The sequence below is a fragment of the Gobius niger genome (genome assembly GCF_951799975.1).
Source record: "Gobius niger genome assembly, chromosome: 20".
Taxonomy (NCBI): Eukaryota; Metazoa; Chordata; class Actinopteri; order Gobiiformes; family Gobiidae; genus Gobius; species Gobius niger.
The window spans coordinates 4,623,529-4,645,236 of NC_136871.1; the positions used below are offsets into that span (position 1 = coordinate 4,623,529).

Consider the following 21,708-nt stretch of genomic DNA (forward strand, 5'->3'; position numbering starts at 1 on the left):
CACCTCCTCCACAGAGTCCATTGGAGTCCCAGAACGGAGCTGGCCTTCCTGACCAGCACACGGCAGCGTAGTGGAGAGCAGAGGCTATCACAGTCATAAAAAGTCCTGAGCAGAGGCCTGCTCACGCCAAAGGACCTCAGTCTCCTCCGAAGGTGGAGGCAATTTTGGCCCTTCTAGGGCGTTGTTGTGTACGGGACCAGTCCAGTTCATTGTTGAGGTGAACACCCAAGAACTTAAACTGTCCACCTCCTCAACACCCTCCCTCTGGACGATCAGCGGTGTGTGGTAGTGTCTTCCTCCTGAAGTCGATCACCATCTCCTTCGTCTTACTGGTGTGGTGCTTTACAGTAAAGTAAGTCAGTCATTTTGTATTTCTTATATATAGAAATATTACATATATTATACCCTGAGAGTACACAGCACTGAGCCATAGGATCCTATTCGCTGTCCGTCAAAACACATAACGCAAGGAGTGCAATCTACAGCAAAGTTGCCTGAATTTGTTCTGATTTGACTGAATGACATAAAAAGATCATTCAAACATCTATATCATAATGCTAATAATCACGCTTCTATTTGAAACTCCTATAGCACATCAATTTGATCAAGTTGGTGCTTATGAGAAGACTCAATAATAAAGTTTGTCCACAAGAGGTCAGTGTTAAGCAGCACTGTTAGTCGAATATGACACTTTTTTATGACACTTTAGAAATATAACTTTTCGAATATTTGAAATACCTACACAAGCATAACATGTTTAAAACTGAAGCCATCATGAAGTTCACAACTGAGTCTTATATAGCCAGAGTAGACATGGGGTCATTCCAGGTTGTGAATTTTTGAGGAAATTTGTGCATTCAGACAAGCTAGCGGCTATTAAGTGAATGGAGCGGCTCAGGTGAGTGTTTGATTTAGAAACATACACAATCTGAACTATCTGAACTTTATTGTGAAAGAATATTGGCTCTTTAAAAGCCAGCAAGTCGTGTCTTGAAGCAGAAACCACAAAAAAGATGCTTTTTCAATTTTTGCCTGAACAATTGGTCCCTCACTCCATACACAATGGGGCTAACTAACCTAGGAAGCATTTGAATGAATATATAAGAAACAAATATGGCATCCCGGTAATTGCGGGGGAACAGGTACACAAGTAATCTTACTATCACGTGGTAAACATAGGTCAAAATACACAGGAGCAGTTGAAAACCGTGGAGCAAGATGGTGTTCCTTGCCTTTTTCATATCCCCATCTGACCTGGCAGCCTTGGCCGCAAAAAATATATGCAAGTATGTGTAAAATAACACAATCCAAACAGCGACGAGATAGATTGAGTACAACACGTCACGTTTTTGCTTACTGACTGGATGACGCAACAAATTGTCCCTTTCACAATATATGGTTGACAGGAATAGTTTCCCATAGTCCATGGCCACGACCAAACAGATGTCGGGCAAAATGGCCATAGAACTCATTGCCCAAATCCAAGCGATGACAATGTACGTTCTCTTCATAGTGCAGATTTCAGAGTGGCGTAAGGGAAAGCATATGGTGATGTAGCACTGGAGGGCCATCACTGCTAAGTTAAGCGGAGAGTTCATCGTGGTGAATACGGCAAAGCTTAGGATTATACAACACAGAGTCCCATTGATCTTTTCGAGGATGTAACTAGAGAATAATAAGGTGATGGCGGTGGTCAGATGGATCATGTCGTTGATAACAAGGTGGATGAAGAGGACATAGCGAGGATTTGCGTACAGGATCTGAAAGGAAATGGGCGGAAAATCAATGTATTTTCAAATATTGTTTCTTCTTCTGGCGTCTCTGCAAATACAGTGCCTCTCGTTAGTATTCATACACCTTGAATTTTTGCACATTTTGTCATGTTTACAACCCTAAACATACAGATTGTATTTTTATTTTTTTACTGAACGTTCACACACAAGTAACAGACAACTGTGAAGTGAAAGCAAAATGATACATGATTCTGTTATTTTTTTTAAAATAGAAAAGTGAAAAGTGGGGCTTGCATAAGTATTCATACAGCATGAATGAATACTTTGTGGAACCCCCTTTTGCTCTAATAACAGCAGCAAGTCTCTTGGGGTATGACTGTACAAGATTTGCACATCTAGAAACTGAAATTTTAGCCCATTCCTCTATACAAAACAACTCCAGCTCTGTCAGATTTGAAGGAGAGCGTTTGTGAACAGCAGTTTTCACATTATTCCACAGATTTTCAATAGGATTTAGGTCAGGACTTTGACTGGGCCATTCTAACACATTAATATGTTTGTCTTTAAACCATTCCATTGTAGATTTAGCTTTGTGCTTCGGGTCATTGTCCTGGTGGAAGGTGAATCTCCGCCCCAGCCTCAGTTCTCTTGTGACTCCAGCAGGTTTTCCTCCAAAATGTCCCCATATTTGGCTCCATCCATGTTCCCAACTATTCTTACAATCTCCCCAGTCCCCGCTGAGGAAAAGCAGCCCCACAGCATGATGCTCCCCCCTTGCTTCCACATGGAGCTGTGTCCTCCATATGACTTCTAGCAAACTTCAAACGGGATTTTTTATGGCCTCCTTTCAATAATGGCTTTCTTCTTCCACTCGCCCATGAAGGCCAGATTTGTGAAGAATACGACTTATAGTTGTCCCATGTACAGATTCCCCCAGCTCAGCAGCAGCACTTCGCAGTTCCTCCAGAGTTATCATGGGGCACTTGGTTGCCTTTCTGACCAGTGCTCTCCTTGTTCGCTCTGATATTTTAGATGGAGGACCACGCCTTGGTAAGTTGGCAGTGGTGCTATACTCTTTTCATTTCCAAACAATGGATTGAACAGTGCTCCGGGAGATGTTCAAATCTTGGGAAATCTTTGTATAACTTAATGCTGCTTTAAACTTCTCCACAGCTTTATCCCTGACCTCTCTGGTGCTCATTGACCTTCATTATGCTGCTCAGTGACCAATACACTCCGACCACAGCTCTGAGGGCCTGAAAGAACAGCTGTAATTATACTGAGAGTAGATTACACACTGGTGCCTCTATTTAACCGTTAGGCCAAGGTGTGAACATTCTGCAGTCATTATGAATGTTATAAAGGCTATTTAATGCACTCAGAAAATGCTGTATGAATACTTATGCACGCCCCACTTTTCACTTTTCTATTTTTTGAAAAATAACAGAATCGTGTATCATTTTGCCTTCACTTCACAGTTGTCTGTTGCTTGTGTGGGAACGTTCAGTAAAAAAATCTAAATAAAATCTTTATGTTTAGGGTTGTAAACATGACAAAATGTGCAAAAGTCCAAGGTGTATGAATACTTACGAGAGGCACTGTATATGGAGGTACTATTCACCTTATTCCGGAGGCTCGCGTGGGCGCCGCCATTAATTGTGCCCGCCCCTTTTCTCCTATCTGTTAACAGGGGGCTGGAGAAGTTCCCATAAAATCAGTTACTACGCGAAAACAAAGCCGTTTTTCGGCCGCGCTGAGAAACCGGTTGACATGTTGGTGCAAATATTGGACATTTTACACAAATCAACATCAGATTTGAGCGGAGAATATTTTCCCTCGTTCTCTGCTTAACGGGCTTCGCGCTCGACCGGGAGTGTCTGTACAACAGAAGTGCCGAGACAAAGCAAAAAGTGGCATAAGTGGGCGGGGCAGAATAAGGTGAATAGCAATGGCGACCAATGGCGGCCCCTAGCTTTTCCCCCGATGAACTGTCATGCAGTTGTAACAAATACAATTATTTGGGTTGATTGCTCAAAGCAGATCAACACTGTGTTCATAAACTGTTATAGTCGCTTTTCCCACTAGTGCAGAGGGGGGTCCAAACTTTTTTCCTTGAGGGCCACATATTGAAGTATATACGGTGTTGGAGGTCACAGATCAATGGTCAATGCATTGAAAATTTCAACTGAGTGTGTTAAGCAGTTTCAACCCGTGTCCCACAACGTTACCAGCTCTGTCCTTCAAAGTGTTAGTTTTTGAGGTACAATTGTGTCGAATTATGAATCTTGACGTATAAAGTGCCATCTTTTGCGATGGGTGCTAATTAAACTAGAAGTGACTGATTATGAATTAATAGCAACAATAATAATAAAATAATAGTATAATAAATTAACCAATAATGATATAATAGCATAAAATATAAAATAAAGTACATTTATTAATCAATCATATAATGTGGTCATAAATAACATAATCAATAATATTGTGTCCATTAAAAGTACTTAACTAAAAACAAAAAACAGCAAGGAACAAATGTTCAACTTAAGATTGGTGACTCGTTGTTATTGGCAGTGATGGGTATTTGTAATTATTGAGTTTTCTTTCCCTGTCTTGGAACCAGCAGAATGTTGTAACATAAATATTGATGATTGTATAGTCACTGGAATATGATAAAATGATTATATGTCATATCTTCTTTGTGCATAGTAAATGAATGTATCTATTTCTTGAGTACGAAAGGGGGTAGGCTCTAACAAGCTGAAGCTTCTGCCTACTCCTTTTGAGCATCATATCCACGTTATTTATTTATCTATTTGGCGATTCACCTACGCATGTATCTTTCTTTTGCTTGATTACTGTGCTGAACTCTGTTCCTATGAAGAACTTTGTGGAGCTCAGATGCTCATATAAAAAAGATGAATTGAATTGAAATTGAACTCTGAGGACCACCAAAAAAGGGGTCTGGGCCGCACTTTGAGCACCCCTGCACTAGAGTTTCTGGAAAAAAGACAACAAACAATCCTGATCTCTATACCCTTTTTGTAGTTTGTTCACTAACTCCACACCTTTATGACTTTGAAAGTTGGGTCATCGTGCTTTTTACAAATCACAAAAGTCACAAAGAGTCAAACGCGATTGTAATATAACACGTTAGGCACTTATTCCCACTCTCTGACCTGGTGTTTCCTGAAGGTGTGGATAAGAGTTCCATTGATGTAGTTGATGATCAGGCCCAAAGCGATCACAATAACATTCTTGATAACTGCATCGTTGTTCGAGTCTCGGCTGGATGACAGAGACCCGTTCTGGCTCGGACTGGACACATTCATTTATGTAAAGTGGGAATCTGAAAAGATAAAAGTGTTGTTATTCAAATACAACGGAAAATGCACAGCCTGGGTAGAGATTCCCATTTACTTTTTGCTTCTTCTCTCGTTCTAACAGGGCAATACTAGCATACTGGTAGTATATTTTCATTTTAGGTTGAAGAAAAGAAGCACTTTCCCCTCATTTTCTAAAAGATAAAAAGCATTGTGGTAAGCTTAAGCACTGCATTCAAGAAACCCTTCTTAAATATTTATTGGTCATATTTTGTGAAGCAGTTTTGTAAGTAGTGATTCTGTAACAAATAGATTTCCTTTAGGTCAATTTTTTGGAAAAATACTTTGCTCCATATTACCCTAACATGAAAATTAGAAACAAATATAGAAACGATATCAAAATAACAACACAAACAACATGTCATTAGTGAATAATAGAATTGCCAAATTCCCAATGTGTTTCTGTAATCATATACAAACTTTGACATTTTCTACACTTTATTTAAATAAACTATTGACAATGATGACAATGTTAAAGAACCTTAAATTGGTGTAAATTATACAAGTTATCTGCTAAAGACATGCAACAATACAAATCAAGTGTATATTGAGGACATCTAAGCCATTTTACCTGCAGACTGTATCCTCCCATGTCTGTCTGGTCAGACGAGTTCCATCTTTATAAGGTGAAAATGCTCGGCCGACGTCACCAGGAGGCTGTGCTCAGGGGGCAATGCCATCAGAGCAGTCGCATGATTACTGTAATGTTTTCAAAGAGTTTTTAAACTTCTTTGGACATCTTTGCATGTGTGGTTTATTGCAGAAGACAAAGAACATTAGTGCTCCGCTATGGGGAGATGACCAGTTATAAGCGGAGAAAATGGAAGACGGCCATGGAGTAATAATGTATAATCGAAAATACAACATCTGTGTGGTCAACTTTTAACTTAAAAATGGGGAATCAGATATTTTCTCCTGAAACACTGAAGAGGCACCAAGAGCCCCCCACACCTGCAGTGAAGGCGTCACAAGAAGCGCTACAGGAAACAAAAAAGGGCCAAATGAGGAGGTGACCCTCAGGTCAAGAATATCACACACATGTGCGTGCTCCTGTTGTGCGCGCCTGTGACTTGCCTTCCACACGTCCACTGCCTACATGCTAACATCGTAAGAACACATTTATGTGCGCTCGTCAAAATATTTGACAATTTGGGGGCGGTGCCTATGGAGGACCGTGACTGCCAAAAAAAAAATATCTCTCTGTTTGTCTGTCACTCACTCACTCACTCACTCACTCACTCACTCACTCACTCACTCACTCACTTTCCACTCACTCACTCACTTTCCACTCACTCACTCACTCACTCACTCACTCACTCACTCACTCACTCACTCACTCACTCACTTATATTTGAGCAGCATCAGCTTCGTGGTTGTATAAGCTACGCAGTGGTGGAGTGATCTGCTAGAAAATAGTCCCTCAAAATGCGATCATTCATGTGATGCAGGTCAGTTATATTCCAAAAATTATTCTGTCGACACAAACATTTATATGGTTAGTCTGGCGTTATAAGTGATTTGCCTCACCAACATAATAACAATTTCTGTAAAGTCAGTTTAGAATTGTGACTTAATGGGGCAATGTGGTTGGGGGAAATTGTAAATTCACGGGTCAGAAAGGACAAAGTTATCTGAACTTTATTGTGAAAGAATATTTGCTCTTTAAAAGCCAGCAGGTCGTGTCTTGAAACAGAAACCACAAAAAAGATGCTTTTTCAATTTTTGCCTAAACAATTGGTCCCTCACTCCATACACAATGGGGCTAACTAACCTAGGAAGCATTTGAATGAATATATAAGAAACAAATCTGACATCCTGGTAATTGCGGGGGAACAGGTACACAAGTAATCTTACTATCACGTGGTAAACATAGGTCAAAATACACAGGAGCAGTTGAAAACCGTGGAGCAAGATGGTGTTCCTTGCCTTTTTCATATCCCCATCTGACCTGGCAGCCTTGGCCGCAAAAAATATATGCAAGTATGTGTAAAATAACACAATCCAAACAGCGACGAGATAGATTGAGTACAACACTTCACGTTTTTTCTTACTGACTGGATGACGCAACAAATTGTCTCTTTCACAATATATGGTTGACAGGAATAGTTTCCCATAGTCCATGGCCACGACCAAACAGATGTCGGGCAAAATGGCCATAGAACTCATTGCCCAAATCCACGCAATGACAATGTACGTTCTCTTCATAGTGCAGATTTCAGAGTGGCGTAAGGGAAAGCATATGGTGATGTAGCACTGGAGGGCCATCACTGCTAAGTTAAGAGGGGAGTTCATCGTGGTGAAGACGGCAAAGCTTAGGATTATACAACATAGAGTCCCATTGATCTTTTGGAGGACGTAACCAGAGAATAATAAGGTGATGGTGGTGGTCAGATGGATCATGTCGTTGATAACAAGGTGGATGAAGAGGACGTAGCGAGGGTTTGCGTACAGGATCTGAAATGAAATGGGCGGAAAATCAATGTATTTTCAAATATTGTTTCTTCTTCTGGCGTCTCTGCAAATATGCCTCGATGTCAAAGTGGGTAACTAAAGTAGCAGCATTATAACTAGTTTTTACCCAACTTAGTGATTTTATAAATGCACATAATGTCCTTGAGAAAATCCAGTCTGGCTTTAGGGTAAACCACAGCACCGAGACCGCCCTTTTAAAGATTTTAAACGATTTTAGATTAAATTATGATTCTAAAAAGTTGACCGTGTTGGTTCTACTGGATCTGAGCGCTGCCTTTGATACAGTCGACAACACTATTCTTTTAACTCGTTTAAAGCACATCGGCCTCTCTGGTGCTGTACACAAATGGTTTACTTCCTACCTCACAGACAGGACATTCATGGTAAGTGTGGATACCTTCTCCTCTAAGGTCCATAAAATTACATGTGGTGTACCCCAGGGTTCGATTTTAGGCCCAGTGCTTTTGAATCTGTATATGCTCCCTCTTGGTGATGTCATCAGGAGACATGGAGTCAACTTTCACAGTTATGCTGATGATACACAGTTATACATCTCCATGTCTCCTGATGACACCAGGCCAATGGATGCACTTTTTAACTGCATTTTAGAATCAAATCCTGGATGGCAGAAAACTTTCTCCAGCTTAACCAGGACAAAACTGAAGTTTTAGTCATCGGTCCTGAGGCCCAGAGAGAGAGACTTTCACCCAAACTACAGTCACTGTCTTTTAATCCTTCCTCACAGGTGAAGAACCTGGGCGTGATTTTTGACTCTGAGCTGGCGTTTATTCCACACATTAAAAATATCACAAAGATAGGTTTTTACCATCTAAAGAACATAGCCAGAGTCCGCCCCATTCTCTCTCGGGCCAACACGGAGACGCTAATGCATGCTTTTATCACCAGTCGTATTGACTACTGTAATGCCCTGCTTTCTGGTCTTCCCAAAAAGAGTATCTCAGGTTTACAACTCTTACAAAACTCAGCAGCTCGTGTCCTGACGAAGACCAGGAGGTGGGACCACATTACACCGGTTTTAGAATCGCTGCATTGGCTCCCCGTGTGTTTCAGGATCGATTTTAAAGTTATTTTAATGGTTTTTAAATGTCTTAATGGTCTTGGTCCTTCTTATCTTTCAGAACTGCTTTTACCCAAAAACAGTTCCACTGTGCAGTAGTGCAGGGCAGAAGTGGAACATACAGACCTCAATTGAGGCCCTGCCCCCGTGTGTGAGAACCACTAACCACTAAACCACTGTTGACTGGTATTTAGGACGACTACTAGTCTAATTCCCCCACTTTTTAAAATGGTAAATAGCAAATTGTGTCATTCTCTCACCTCTGGTCCCTGACCCACAATTTGGCAACCGCTGATTTAAAACTAACTGAAACCTGCACCTGACGGTTATTTCTGTCTGACCACTGAGAATTAGTCTGTGAGTCCCCAACTCGTTATAGACTGTGCACATTCAGAGAACCAGAGTTACTGTATGTTACTGTGATCATGAGAACCCTGTGGATTCAACTCCACTTTTACACAAAAAGGCCACGGAGAACGGCTTTTTACTCTCGTCTACTCGCCAAACTACTGTCCTGATACTCTAGACTCACCAGACACAATAAGAAGAGAGTTTAAATGAGAGTGTGGCCATTGCAGCCCAGAGTCCGCGCAGAGAAAACATGAGAGCAGCGCTCGGGACACGGGTGACGTGCAGCCGCGGAGGAGCAGGTCGGCGAAGCGAGCACCGGGAGACAGCCAGCCTATAGCGGGGACACGAGCGGACGAGCACTCGCGCTTTGAAAGTGACGGGGGAAGGCGGTATGTCTCTCCTGCTCATTCACTTGCAGACTGCTCCGTTTTGGTGTTATATGTGGCAAAAGTAGGCGGAGAGTGAGTGCGCGCTGGAAGAGCCTGTCCCCCTAACAACGTGTTGATTAATCAGTGAAAAAACACCGTTGTTTGACTGAGATGCGGGGCCCTTGCGGCTGCGGGGGCCCTACGCACCTTGCGTAGTTTGCGTATAGGAAGAACCGGCTCTGCACATATTGAAGTATATACGGTGTTGGAGGTCACAGATCAATGGTCAATGCATTGAAAATTTCAACTGAGTGTGTTAAGCAGAATTTCAACCCGTGTCCCACAACGTTACCAGCTCTGTCCTTCAAAGTGTTAGTTTTTGAGGTACAATTGTGTCGAATTATGAATCTTGACGTATAAAGTGCCATCTTTTGCGATGGGTGCTAATTAAACTAGAAGTGACTGATTATGAATTAATAGCAACAATAATAATAAAATAATAGTATAATAAATTAACCAATAATGATATAATAGCATAAAATATAAAATAAAGTACATTTATTAATCAATCATATAATGTGGTCATAAATAACATAATCAATAATATTGTGTCTATTAAAAGTACTTAACTAAAAACAAAAAACAACAAGGAACAAATGTTCAACTTAAGATTGGTGACTCGTTGTTATTGGCAGTGATGGGTATTTGTAATTATTGAGTTTTCTTTCCCTGTCTTGGAACCAGCAGAATGTTGTAACATAAATATTGATGATTGTATAGTCACTGGAATATGATAAAATGACTATATGTCATATCTTCTTTGTGCATAGTTAATGAATGTATCTATTTCTTGAGTACGAAAGGGGGTAGGCTCTAACAAGCTGAAGCTTCTGCCTACTCCTTTTGAGCATCATATCCACGTTATTTATTTATCTATTTGGCGATTCACCTACGCATGTATCTTTCTTTTGCTTGATTACTGTGCTGAACTCTGTTCCTATGAAGAACTTTGTGGAGCTCAGATGCTCAAATAAAAAAGATGAATTGAATTGAAATTGAACTCTGAGGACCACCAAAAAAGGGGTCTGGGCCGCACTTTGAGCACCCCTGCACTAGAGTTTCTGGAAAAAAGACAATAAACAATCCTGATCTCTATACCCTTTTTGTAGTTTGTTCACTAACTCCACACCTTTATGACTTTGAAAGTTGGGTCATCGTGCTTTTTACAAATCACAAAAGTCACAAAGAGTCAAACGCGATTGTAATATAACACGTTAGGCACTTATTCCCACTCTCTGACCTGGTGTTTCCTGAAGGTGTGGATAAGAGTTCCATTGATGTAGTTGATGATCAGGCCCAAAGCGATCACAATAACATTCTTGATAACTGCATCGTTGTTCGAGTCTCGGCTGGATGACAGAGACCCGTTCTGGCTCGGACTGGACACATTCATTTATGTAAAGTGGGAATCTGAAAAGATAAAAGTGTTGTTATTCAAATACAACGGAAAATGCACAGCCTGGGTAGAGATTCCCATTTACTTTTTGCTTCTTCTCTCGTTCTAACAGGGCAATACTAGCATACTGGTGGTATATTTTCATTTTAGGTTGAAGAAAAGAAGCACTTTCCCCTCATTTTCTAAAAGATAAAAAGCATTGTGGTAAGCTTAAGCACTGCATTCAAGAAACCCTTCTTAAATATTTATTGGTCATATTTTGTGAAGCAGTTTTGTAAGTAGTGATTCTGTAACAAATAGATTTCCTTTAGGTCAATTTTTTGGAAAAATACTTTGCTCCATATTACCCTAACATGAAAATTAGAAACAAATATAGAAACGACATCAAAATAACAACACAAACAACATGTCATTAGTGAATAATAGAATTGCCAAATTCCCAATGTGTTTCTGTAATCTTATACAAACTTTGACATTTTCTACACTTTATTTAAATAAACTATTGACAATGATGACAATGTTAAAGAACCTTAAATTGGTGTAAATTATACAAGTTATCTGCTAAAGACATGCAACAATACAAATCAAGTGTATATTGTGGACATCTAAGCCATTTTACCTGCAGACTGTATCCTCCCATGTCTGTCTGGTCAGACGAGTTCCATCTTTATAAGGTGAAAATACTCGGCCGACGTCACCGGGAGGCTGTGCTCAGAGGGCAATGCCATCAGAGCAGTCGCATTATTACTGTAATGTTTTCAAAGAGTATTTAAACTTCTTTGGACATCTTTGCATGTGTGGTTTATTGCAGAAGACAAAGAACATTAGTGCTCCGCTATGGGGAGATGACCAGTTATTAGCGGAGAAAATGGAAGACAGCCATGGAGTAATAATGTATAATCGAAAATTAGTGGTGGGCCGTTATCGGCGTTAACGTGCTGCGTTAACGCGAGACTCTTATCGGGCGATAAAAAAAATATCGCCGTTAATCTATTCTCAAAGCTGGGTTGGGAGCTGGGTCTATACTCTGCAAGCTCTGATGACTTTCACCGTGATATTTTATGGTCAGCACACATTACACGACTTATATGCCCAATTTCGGACGAACAGGAGAAACGTGAGTGAATATGGCGTCTCCAAAGCGACACACAGAAGCAGCGGCCAATGACAGAGTGAAAAAAAGACATAAAAACACCGCGGCGCCTCCCTCTTTCAAAACAGCGACATAAACAACTCATTTCATGGCCACAGCCCCACACGATGAAGCGCAACTTTATCACCAAAAGTTCATGAGAGCCTTTTCCAGGTAAATTTCAACCGCGAGCAGAGTTTAACCACAGCACTTACTGAGTTTGGAGACGAACTTTCCTGCTCCTTTTCCCCGAGTCCATTAGCTTCTCTTTCTCCGCTCCGCCCGCTTCCTTTTCTTATCAAATCCAAAGAAATACGTCCCGCATCTTCGTGTTGTCGTCGTTTATCTCCATTTTGACAGAACTATGGCCAGGTTGAAGCTCGTATTAGCAGTAGCTGCAGCAGCATGAACTGCGTTGTTGTGACAGTGATCACGTGACACTGTTGACCAATCAGGAGACTGTTGGACACAAAGCTACTGACTGTACACAGTTCATCAGGACCTCTAATGTCGGCCTACAGTTCTACAGTTCGGCGGAGTGATCTGCTAGAAAATAGTCCCTCAAAATGCAATCATTCATGTGATGCAAGGTCAGTTATATTCCCAAAATTATTCTGTCGACACAAACATTTATATGGTTAGTCTGGCGTTATAAGTGATTTGCCTCAGGTGCTCTGTGGAGCGGCTCAGACTGTTTAGGCTAGCTGATACCATAGAAATACGCTAGCCTAGCATTAGCCTAGCGCCACAAAACTCTTCAAACATAAGAACTTCATGAATTACAAAAAAAATATCTCCAGGTACCAGCAACACTCTGGATAACTAGGAAATGAGGCCCTACATCAAAAATCCTGAAATATCCCTTTAAGTGAATGGAGTGGCTCAGGTGAGTGTTTGATTTAGAAACATACACAAATATAGACCCTGGGTGCAAATAGGGAGAATTGTGTCCAGTCCATATCCAATGTTCCGCTTGAGTTAAAAAATGATATTTTGACTGATAAAACCTCATTAAGCACAAGGTTTATATATATATATATATATATATATATATATAACAATTTCTGTAAAGTCAGTTTATAATTGTGACTTAATGCGGCAATGTGGTTGGGGGACATTGTAAATTCACCGGCCAGAAAGGACAAAGCTATCTGAACTTTATTGTGAAAGAATATTGGCTCTTTAAAAGCCAGAAACTCGTGTCTTGAAACAGAAACCACAAAAAAGATGCTTTTTCAATTTTTGCCTAAACAATTGGTCCCTCACTCCATACACAATGGGGCTAACTAACCTAGGAAGCATTTGAATGAATATATAAGACACAAATATGACATCCTGGTAATTGCGGGGGAACAGGTACACAAGAAATCTTACTATCACGTGGTAAACATAGGTCAAAATACACAAGAGCAGTTGAAAACCGTGGAGCAAGATGGTGTTCCTTGCCTTTTTCATATCCCCATCTGACCTGGCAGCCTTGGCCGCAAAAAATATATGCAAGTATGTGTAAAATAACACAATCCAAACAGCAACGAGATAGATTGAGTACAACACTTCACGTTTTTTCTTACTGACTGGATGACGCAACAAATTGTCTCTTTCACAATATATGGTTGACAGGAATAGTTTCCCATAGTCCATGGCCACGACCAAACAGATGTCGGGCAAAATGGCCATGGAACTCATTGCCCAAATCCACGCGATGACAATGTACGTTCTCTTCATAGTGCAGATTTCAGAGTGGCGTAAGGGAAAGCATATGGTGATGTAGCACTGGAGGGCCATCACTGCTAAGTTAAGCGGAGAGTTCATCGTGGTGAAGACAGCAAAGCTTAGGATTATACAACACAGAGTCCCATTGATCTTTTGGAGGACGTAACTAGTGACAAATAAGGTGATGGCAGTGGTCAGATGGATCATGTCGTTGATCACAAGATGGATGAAGAGGACGTAGCGAGGGTTTGCGTACAGGATCTGAAAGGAAATGGGTGGAAAATCAATGTATTTTCAAATATTGTTCCTTCTTCTGGCATCTCTGAAAATATACCTCGATGTCAAAATGAGTAACTAGCAGCAATTCACTTGTTCCAGCAGCTCTTAAGAACACACAGTAGAGTACAAATGGTTTCCAAATGTACAATGAAAGAAGAATAAAGTTAATGTACCAACAAGTAATAATAATAATAATAATATTAAAGGTAAAGGTTATGCAGAATTAATAAAAAACTTGAAAAAGGAGCAAAAAAAAATTATACATAAATCAAATTAGAACAACAAAATAGAAGAACAAATTGTCATGCAGTTGTCACAAACACAGTTATTGGATTGATTGCTCACAGCAGATTAACAATGTTTTAGTAAACAGTGATAGTCACTTTTCCCACTAGTGCAGGGGTGTCCAAACTTTTTTCATTGAGGGCCACACATTGAAGTATATAGGGTGTTTACTAACTCCACACCTTTGTGACTTTGAAAGTTGGGTCATCGTGCTTGTTACAAATCACAAAAGTCACAAAGAGTCACGAGTGTAAATATAACACGTTAGGCACTTATTCCCACTCTCTGACCTGGTGTTTCCTGAAGGTGTGGATAAGAGTTCCGTTGATGTAGTTGATGATCAGGCCCAAAGCGATCACAATAACATTCTTGATAACTGCATTCTTGTACGAGTCTCGGCTGGATGACAGAGACCCGTTCTGGCTCGGACTGGACACATTCATTTATGTAAAGTGGGAATCTGAAAAGATAACAGTGTAGTTATCCAATACAACGGGAAATGCACAGCCTGGGTAGAGATTCCCATTCACTCAGGTGTTCTTTATGTGGACATTGTGAGAAGATTTGAACATTTATGTTACTTTTTGCTTCTTCTCTTATTAAAAAACACTAACCAGGATAACCATTTAACATGCCACAGTTCGCACTTGAATGCTGGAAAACAGAACCTGTGTGCTGACTATTTGCAAAGTTTAGTTTATTGAAAACCACAACATGCTTAATCAGCCGTAAATGTAAAATAGGTTTGCAATAGTGGAAAAAAAAGAGATTCTGGAAATACAGAATGTCTATTGTTGCTGTGTGATTTCTAACAGGGCAATAAATAGCACAGTATATTTTCATTCTAGGTTGAAGAAAATCACAAGAGCGCTTTCCCCCATTTTCTAAAAAATAGAAAGCATTGTGATTAGCTTATAGGGATATTTCAGGATTTTTGACATTTCCTAGTTATCCAGAGTGTTGCTGATTTTTTGTAATTCATGCAGTTCTTATGTTTGAAGAGTTTCGTAGCGCTAGGCTAATGCAAGGCTAGCACATTTCTACGATATCAGCTAGCCTGCATTAAAAACAGTCTGACCCGCTCCACAGAGCACCTGAGGCAAATCACTTATAACACCAGACTAACCATATAAATGTCGATAGAGTAATTTTAACCATTTTGCATTTAAAATACCTTATATTTGAGCAGCAGCTTCGTGGTTGTATAAGCTACGCAGCGGCGGAGTGATCTGCTAGAAAATCGTCCCTCAAAATGCGATCATTCATGTGATGGAAGGTCAGTTATATTCCAAAAAATATTCTATCGACACAAACATTTATATTGTTAGTCTGGCGTTATGAGTAATTTGCCTCAGGTGCTCTGTGGAGCGGGTCACACAGTTTTTAATGCAGTGTAGCTGATACCATAGAAATACGCTAGCCTAGCACAAGCCTAGTGCCAAGTAACTCTTCAAATATAAGAACTGCATGAACTACAAAAGATATATCTCCAGAAATCAACAACAGTCTGGATAACTAGGAAATGAGGCCCTTTGTCAAAAATCCTGAAATATCCCTCTAAGCATTGCATTCAAGAAACCCTTCTTAACCTCTTAACCCACACCTGAACCAAGCTTGTGTTGTCCAGTTTGGCTTTACTCGAATCTAAAAAAGGGACAAAAATAGCGACGAAAACAGGGATGACAATGTGCCAGAAAAGCAACAATAACACAATAAACAAGCAACAAGTAAAAGTGATCGGAAAGCCACAAAAGTATGACAAAAACGAACCAGGAAAAGCACAATAAAAAAAAGGCATCAAAAAAATGACAGAAAATCGACAAAAACAACTTGCAACAATACAAATCAAGTCTATACTGAGGACATCTAAGCCATTTTACCTGCAGACTGTATCCTCTCGTGTCTGTCTGGAGTCCCATCTTTATAGGTAGATAATGCTCGGCCGACGTCACCAGGAGGCTGTTCTCAGAGGGCAATGTCATCAGAGCAGTCGCATAATTACTGTAATGTTCTCAGGGAGTTTTTAAACTTCTTTGGACACCTTTGCATGTGTGGTTTATTACAGAAGACAAAGAACATTAGTGCTCCGCTATGGGGAGATGACCAGAGAAAAGCAGTGAAAATGGAAGACAGCCATGGATGAATAATGTTCCCAGCCGAGTTTTCGTTTTACATAGCGGTTTATTTCCACATTTTAAGATGATTGTCCAAATGATCAGCCTCCATAACATTTGAAAAGATGTCCTCGTGCAGCTCTGGAACACGTTTCTCTGTTCGCGGTTGAATTTAAAAACAGAGAAAGTGACATTTGTGGCTCTGGAACATGCAGTGTTTGGAACATGCTAAAACTGGGCCTAAACTCCGACATGTTTGGGGCGATTTTGAACATGCTCAATGCTACTGACTGACATAAATTTACGAAGAAAGTCTTAGACCACTGAGGTAAACAAACACGATTAACACACGACTGACTGACCTGCTCACACTGTACGAGTGATATGAACCAAGCCCCGTGTGGCGACACAAGCTGAACTGGGTCTGAATATATTGCATTTTAAATGTCTTAGTTATACAAAGAGCATTCCAACTTTTTTCTGGTTGTTTTTATGCAAAACCTTGGACCTGATTAAACTACAGACATGGCCTTTTTCCACGTAAATAATGCAGAAAATGTAATGAGGCTTCGTAAACAAACTGTAGCTCAGTTTAATCTGAAAATGTGAAGATCTCCACAGATATTTGACCAATCAACACGAAACAAAAAAGGCTGTATTTATGCGGACAATCAATTCTCACTCGGATGAAGAGAGGGGCTGAGCTGTCAACCGATCACCACCTGGTGGTGAGCTGGATCCGTGAGGGTCTGTTGGGAATGTTTGGTGGATCCGTCTGTCAGCAGGGTCTTCAACTCCCACCTCCGGAGCTTCACCCAGATTCCGAGGGAGGTTGGAGACATTGAGTCTGAGGACCGTGTTCTCCTCCTCTATTGTCGATGCAGCAGCTCATGGCTATGGCCGCAAGGTCTCTGGTGCCTGACGCGGCGGCAACCCCTGAACCCGGTGGTGGTGCCCGGAAGTAAGGGATGCTGTCAAGCTGAAGAAGGAGTCCTATGTGGCCTTGTTTGCTTGTAGGACTCTGGAGGCAGCTGAGCGGTACCGGCAGGGCCAAGTGTGCCGCAGCTCGTCCGGTCGCAGATGCAAAAACTCAGATCTGGGAGGAGGACTATCGGTCGGCCTTAAAGATATTCTTGCAAACCGTCCGACGTCTCAGGAGGGGGAAGCAGTGCTTCACCAACACTGTTTACAGGGTGGGTGGGGAGCTGCTGACCTCGACTGGGGATGTTGTCGGGCGGTTGAAGGAGTACTTTGAGGATCTCCTCAATCTCACCGCCACGTCTTCCAATGAGGAAGCAGAGGCTCCTGAGCCAGAGGGGGACTCGCCCATCACCCAAGCTGAAGTCACCAAGGTGGTTAGAAAACTCCTCGGTGGCATCTTTGCGGTTTGCAGACGATGTTGTTCTGTTGGCTTCATCAAATCAGGACATTCAGCGTGCTCCGGTTTGCACTCCAGTGTGAAGCGACTGGGATGCGGCCGCTGTGTCGGCCTGTTGCGGTTTAGAGGGAGCTGAGTCAGGGGGTAAAGCTCTCGATTTACCAATCGATCTACGCTCCCACCCTCACCTATGGTCATGAGATCTGTGTAATGACTGAAAGCTTCCAGATCACGGATGCAAACGGCCGAAATGAGACAGGGTGAGGAGCTCAGCTACCTGGGAGGAGCTCGGAGTAGAGTCACTGCTCCTTCACGTCGAAAGGAGCCAGCTGAGGTGGCTAGGGCATCTGTTTCGGATGCCTCCTGGTCGTCTCTCTTGGGAGGTGTTCCAGGCATGTCCTATCGGAAAGAGGCCTCGTGGAAGACCAAGAACACGCTGGAGGGGCTATGTCTCTGAGCTGGCCTGGTGTCGCCTTAGAGTCCCAGAACAGCTAGAGGAGGTGTGTGTGAATCAAGAAGTCTAGGCATCTCTTCTGAGACTGCTGCCTCCGCGAGCCGGCCTCGGATAAAGCAGAAGATCATGGATGGATGGAAGAATGGATGGATGGGCTTTCAGGGCCTAAATACAAGATAATATAAACAACATTAAAAGCAATGGTCCTTTACAAGGTTTCACGTAGAGCTTCAATATGCACCAAAAAGAAATGGGAATGAGCCAAAAAAAATGTAGCAAACCTTTTATTGATAACATTTAAACTGAAATAGGCATTGCAGCTGATCAGAACTACATACACATCCATCCATCCATCCATCCATCCATTCATTTAATTATCAAAGATAATGCCAGATCAGTGCACAAAGCAGGATTTCCAGGAATCAGAAGCCAAATTAACCCCAAAACCCACTGTAAAGTCAGTTTAGAATTGGGACTTAATGGGCAGTGTGGTTAGGGGACATTGTAAAGATTTAAACGCTAGAAAGAACAAAGTTATCTGAACTTTATTGTCAAAGAATATTTGCTCTTTAAAAGCCAGAAACTGGCTTGAAACTGAAACCACAAAAAAGATGCTTTTTCAATTTTTGCCTAAACAATTGGTCCCTCACTCCATACACAATGGGGCTCACAAATCTGGGGAGTATTTGAATGAATATATAAGAAACAAATATGATATTCAGGTAATCGAGGGGGAACAGGTGCACAAGCAATCTTACTATCAAGTGGTAAACATAGGTCAAAATACACAGGAGCAGTTGAAAACCGTGGAGCAAGATGGTGTTCCTTGCCTTTTTCAGATCCCCATCTGACCTGGCAGCCTTGGCCGCAAAAAATATATGCAAGTATGTGTAAAATAACACAATCCAAACAGCGACGAGATAGATTGAGGACAACACGTTACGTTTTTTCTTACTGACTGGATGACGCAACAAATTGTCTCTTTCACAATATATGGTTGACAGGAATAGTTTCCCATAATTCATGGCCAAGACCAAACAGATGTCGGGCAAAATGGCCATAGAACTCATTACCCAAATCCACGCGATGACAATGTACGTTCTCTTCATAGTGCAGATTTCAGAGTGGCGTAAGGGAAAGCATATGGTGATGTAGCACTGGAGGGCCATCACTGCTAAGTTAAGCGGAGAGTTCTGAGTGGTGAAGACGGCAAAGCTTAGGATTATACAACACAGAGTCCCATTGATCTTTTGGAAGATGTAGCTAGTGACAAATAAGGTGATGGCGGTGGTCAGATGGATCATGTCGTTGATCACAAGATGGATGAAGAGGACGTAGCGAGGGTTTGCGTACAGGATCTGAAAGGAAATGGGCGGAAAATCAATGTATTTTCAAATATTGTTCCTTCTTCTGGCATCTCTGAAAATATACCTCGATGTCAAAATGAGTAACTAGCAGCAATTCACTTGTTCCAGCAGCTCTTAAGAACACACACAGTACACAGTAGAGTACAAATGGTTTCCAAATGTACAATGAAAGAAGAATAAAGTTAATGTACCAACAAGTAATAATAATAATAATAATAATAAAGGTAAAGGTTATGCAGAATTAATAAAAAACTTGAAAAAGGAGCAAAAAAAAATTATACATAAATCAAATTAGAACAACAAAATAGAAGAACAAACTGTCATGCAGTTGTCACAAACACAGTTATTGGATTGATTGCTCACAGCAGATTAACAATGTTTTAGTAAACAGTGATAGTCACTTTTCCCACTAGTGCAGGGGTGTCCAAACTTTTTTCATTGAGGGCCACACATTGAAGTATATAGGGTGTTTACTAACTCCACACCTTTGTGACTTTGAAAGTTGGGTCATCATGCTTGTTACAAATCACAAAAGTCACAAAGAGTCACGAGTGTAAATATAACACGTTAGGCACTTATTCCCACTCTCTGACCTGGTGTTTCCTGAAGGTGTGGATAAGAGTTCCGTTGATGTAGTTGATGATCAGGCCCAAAGCGATCACAATAACATTCTTGATAACTGCATTCTTGTACGAGTCTCGGCTGGATGACAAAGACCCGTTCTGGCTCGGACTGGACACATTCATTTATGTAAAGTGGGAATCTGAAAAGATAACAGTGTAGTTATCCAATGCACAGCCTGGGTAGAGATTCCCATTCACTCAGGTGTTCTTTATGTGGACATTGTGAGAAGATTTGAACATTTATGTTAGTTTTTGCTTCTTCTCTTATTTAAAAACACTAACCAGGATAACCATTTAACATGCCTCAGTTCGCACTTGAATGCTGGAAAACAGAACCTGTGTGCTGACTATTTGCAAGGTTTAGTTTATTGAAAACCACAACATGCTTTATCAGCCGTAAATGTAAAATAGGTTTGCAATAGTGGAAAAAAAATTGATTGTGTCCAGATTCTGGACATACAGAATGTCTGTTGTTGCTGTGTGATTTCTAACAGGGCAATAAATAGCACAGTATATTTTCATTCTAGGTTGAAGAAAATCACAAGAGCGCTTTCCCCCATTTTCTAAAAAATAGAAAGCATTGTGATTAGCTTATAGGGATATTTCAGGATTTTTGACATTTCCTAGTTATCCAGAGTGTTGCTGATTTTTTGTAATTCATGCAGTTCTTATGTTTGAAGAGTTTCGTAGCGCTAGGCTAATGCAAGGCTAGCACATTTCTACGATATCAGCTAGCCTGCATTAAAAACAGTCTGACCCGCTCCACAGAGCACCTGAGGCAAATCAATTATAACACCAGACTAATCATATAAATGTCGATAGAGTAATTTTAACCATTTTGCATTTAAAAGACCTTATATTTGAGCAGCAGCTTCGTGGTTGTATAAGCTACGCAGCGGCAGAGTGATCTGCTAGAAAATCGTCCCTCAAAATGTGATCATTCATGTGATACAAGGTCAGTTATATTCCAAAAAATATTCTATCGACACAAACATTTATATTGTTAGTCTGGCGTTATGAGTAATTTGCCTCAGGTGCTCTGTGGAGCGGGTCAGACTGTTTTTAATGCAGGCTAGCTGATACCATAGAAATACGCTAGCCTAGCACAAGCCTAGTGCCAAGTAACTCTTCAAATATAAGAACTGCATGAACTACAAAAGATATATCTCCAGAAATCAACAACAGTCTGGATAACTAGGAAATGAGGCCCTTTGTCAAAAATCCTGAAATATCCCTCTAAGCATTGCATTCAAGAAACCCTTCTTAACCTCTTAACCCACACCTGAACCAAGCTTGTGTTGTCCAGTTTGGCTTTACTCGAATCTAAAAAAGGGACAAAAATAGCGACGAAAACAGGGATGACAATGTGCCAGAAAAGCAACAATAACACAATAAACAAGCAACAAGTAAAAGTGATCGGAAAGCCACAAAAGTATGACAAAAACGAACCAGGAAAAGCACAATAAAAAAAAGGCATCAAAAAAATGACAGAAAATCGACAAAAACAACTTGCAACAATACAAAT

General features: G+C 40.9%; 3 protein-coding genes across 3 annotated transcripts; all 3 read right to left on the reverse strand.

Annotated features, from left to right (window-relative positions):
• Nucleotides 1-968: 968 nt before the first annotated feature.
• Nucleotides 969-5,062, reverse strand: LOC306979458 (odorant receptor 131-2-like; the record flags this gene model as incomplete). Its single annotated transcript, XM_079578411.1, has 2 exons — nt 969-1,760; nt 4,910-5,062. The coding sequence occupies 2 exons, from the start codon at nt 5,060-5,062 to the stop codon at nt 969-971; spliced, it is 945 nt and encodes a 314-aa protein (XP_079434537.1).
• A 1,713-nt stretch (nt 5,063-6,775) lies between these two features.
• On the reverse strand, nt 6,776-10,835 carry LOC306979462 (odorant receptor 131-2-like; the record flags this gene model as incomplete). The annotated part of the gene is made up of 2 exons (XM_079578415.1): nt 6,776-7,567; nt 10,683-10,835. The coding sequence occupies 2 exons, from the start codon at nt 10,833-10,835 to the stop codon at nt 6,776-6,778; spliced, it is 945 nt and encodes a 314-aa protein (XP_079434541.1).
• A 178-nt stretch (nt 10,836-11,013) lies between these two features.
• LOC306979463 (odorant receptor 131-2-like) lies at nt 11,014-14,690 on the reverse strand (the record flags this gene model as incomplete). The annotated part of the gene is made up of 3 exons (XM_079578416.1): nt 11,014-11,020; nt 13,217-13,944; nt 14,538-14,690. 3 exons carry the CDS (start codon nt 14,688-14,690, stop codon nt 11,014-11,016), a joined length of 888 nt encoding a protein of 295 aa, XP_079434542.1.
• Between the last annotated feature and the right edge of the window lie 7,018 nt (nt 14,691-21,708).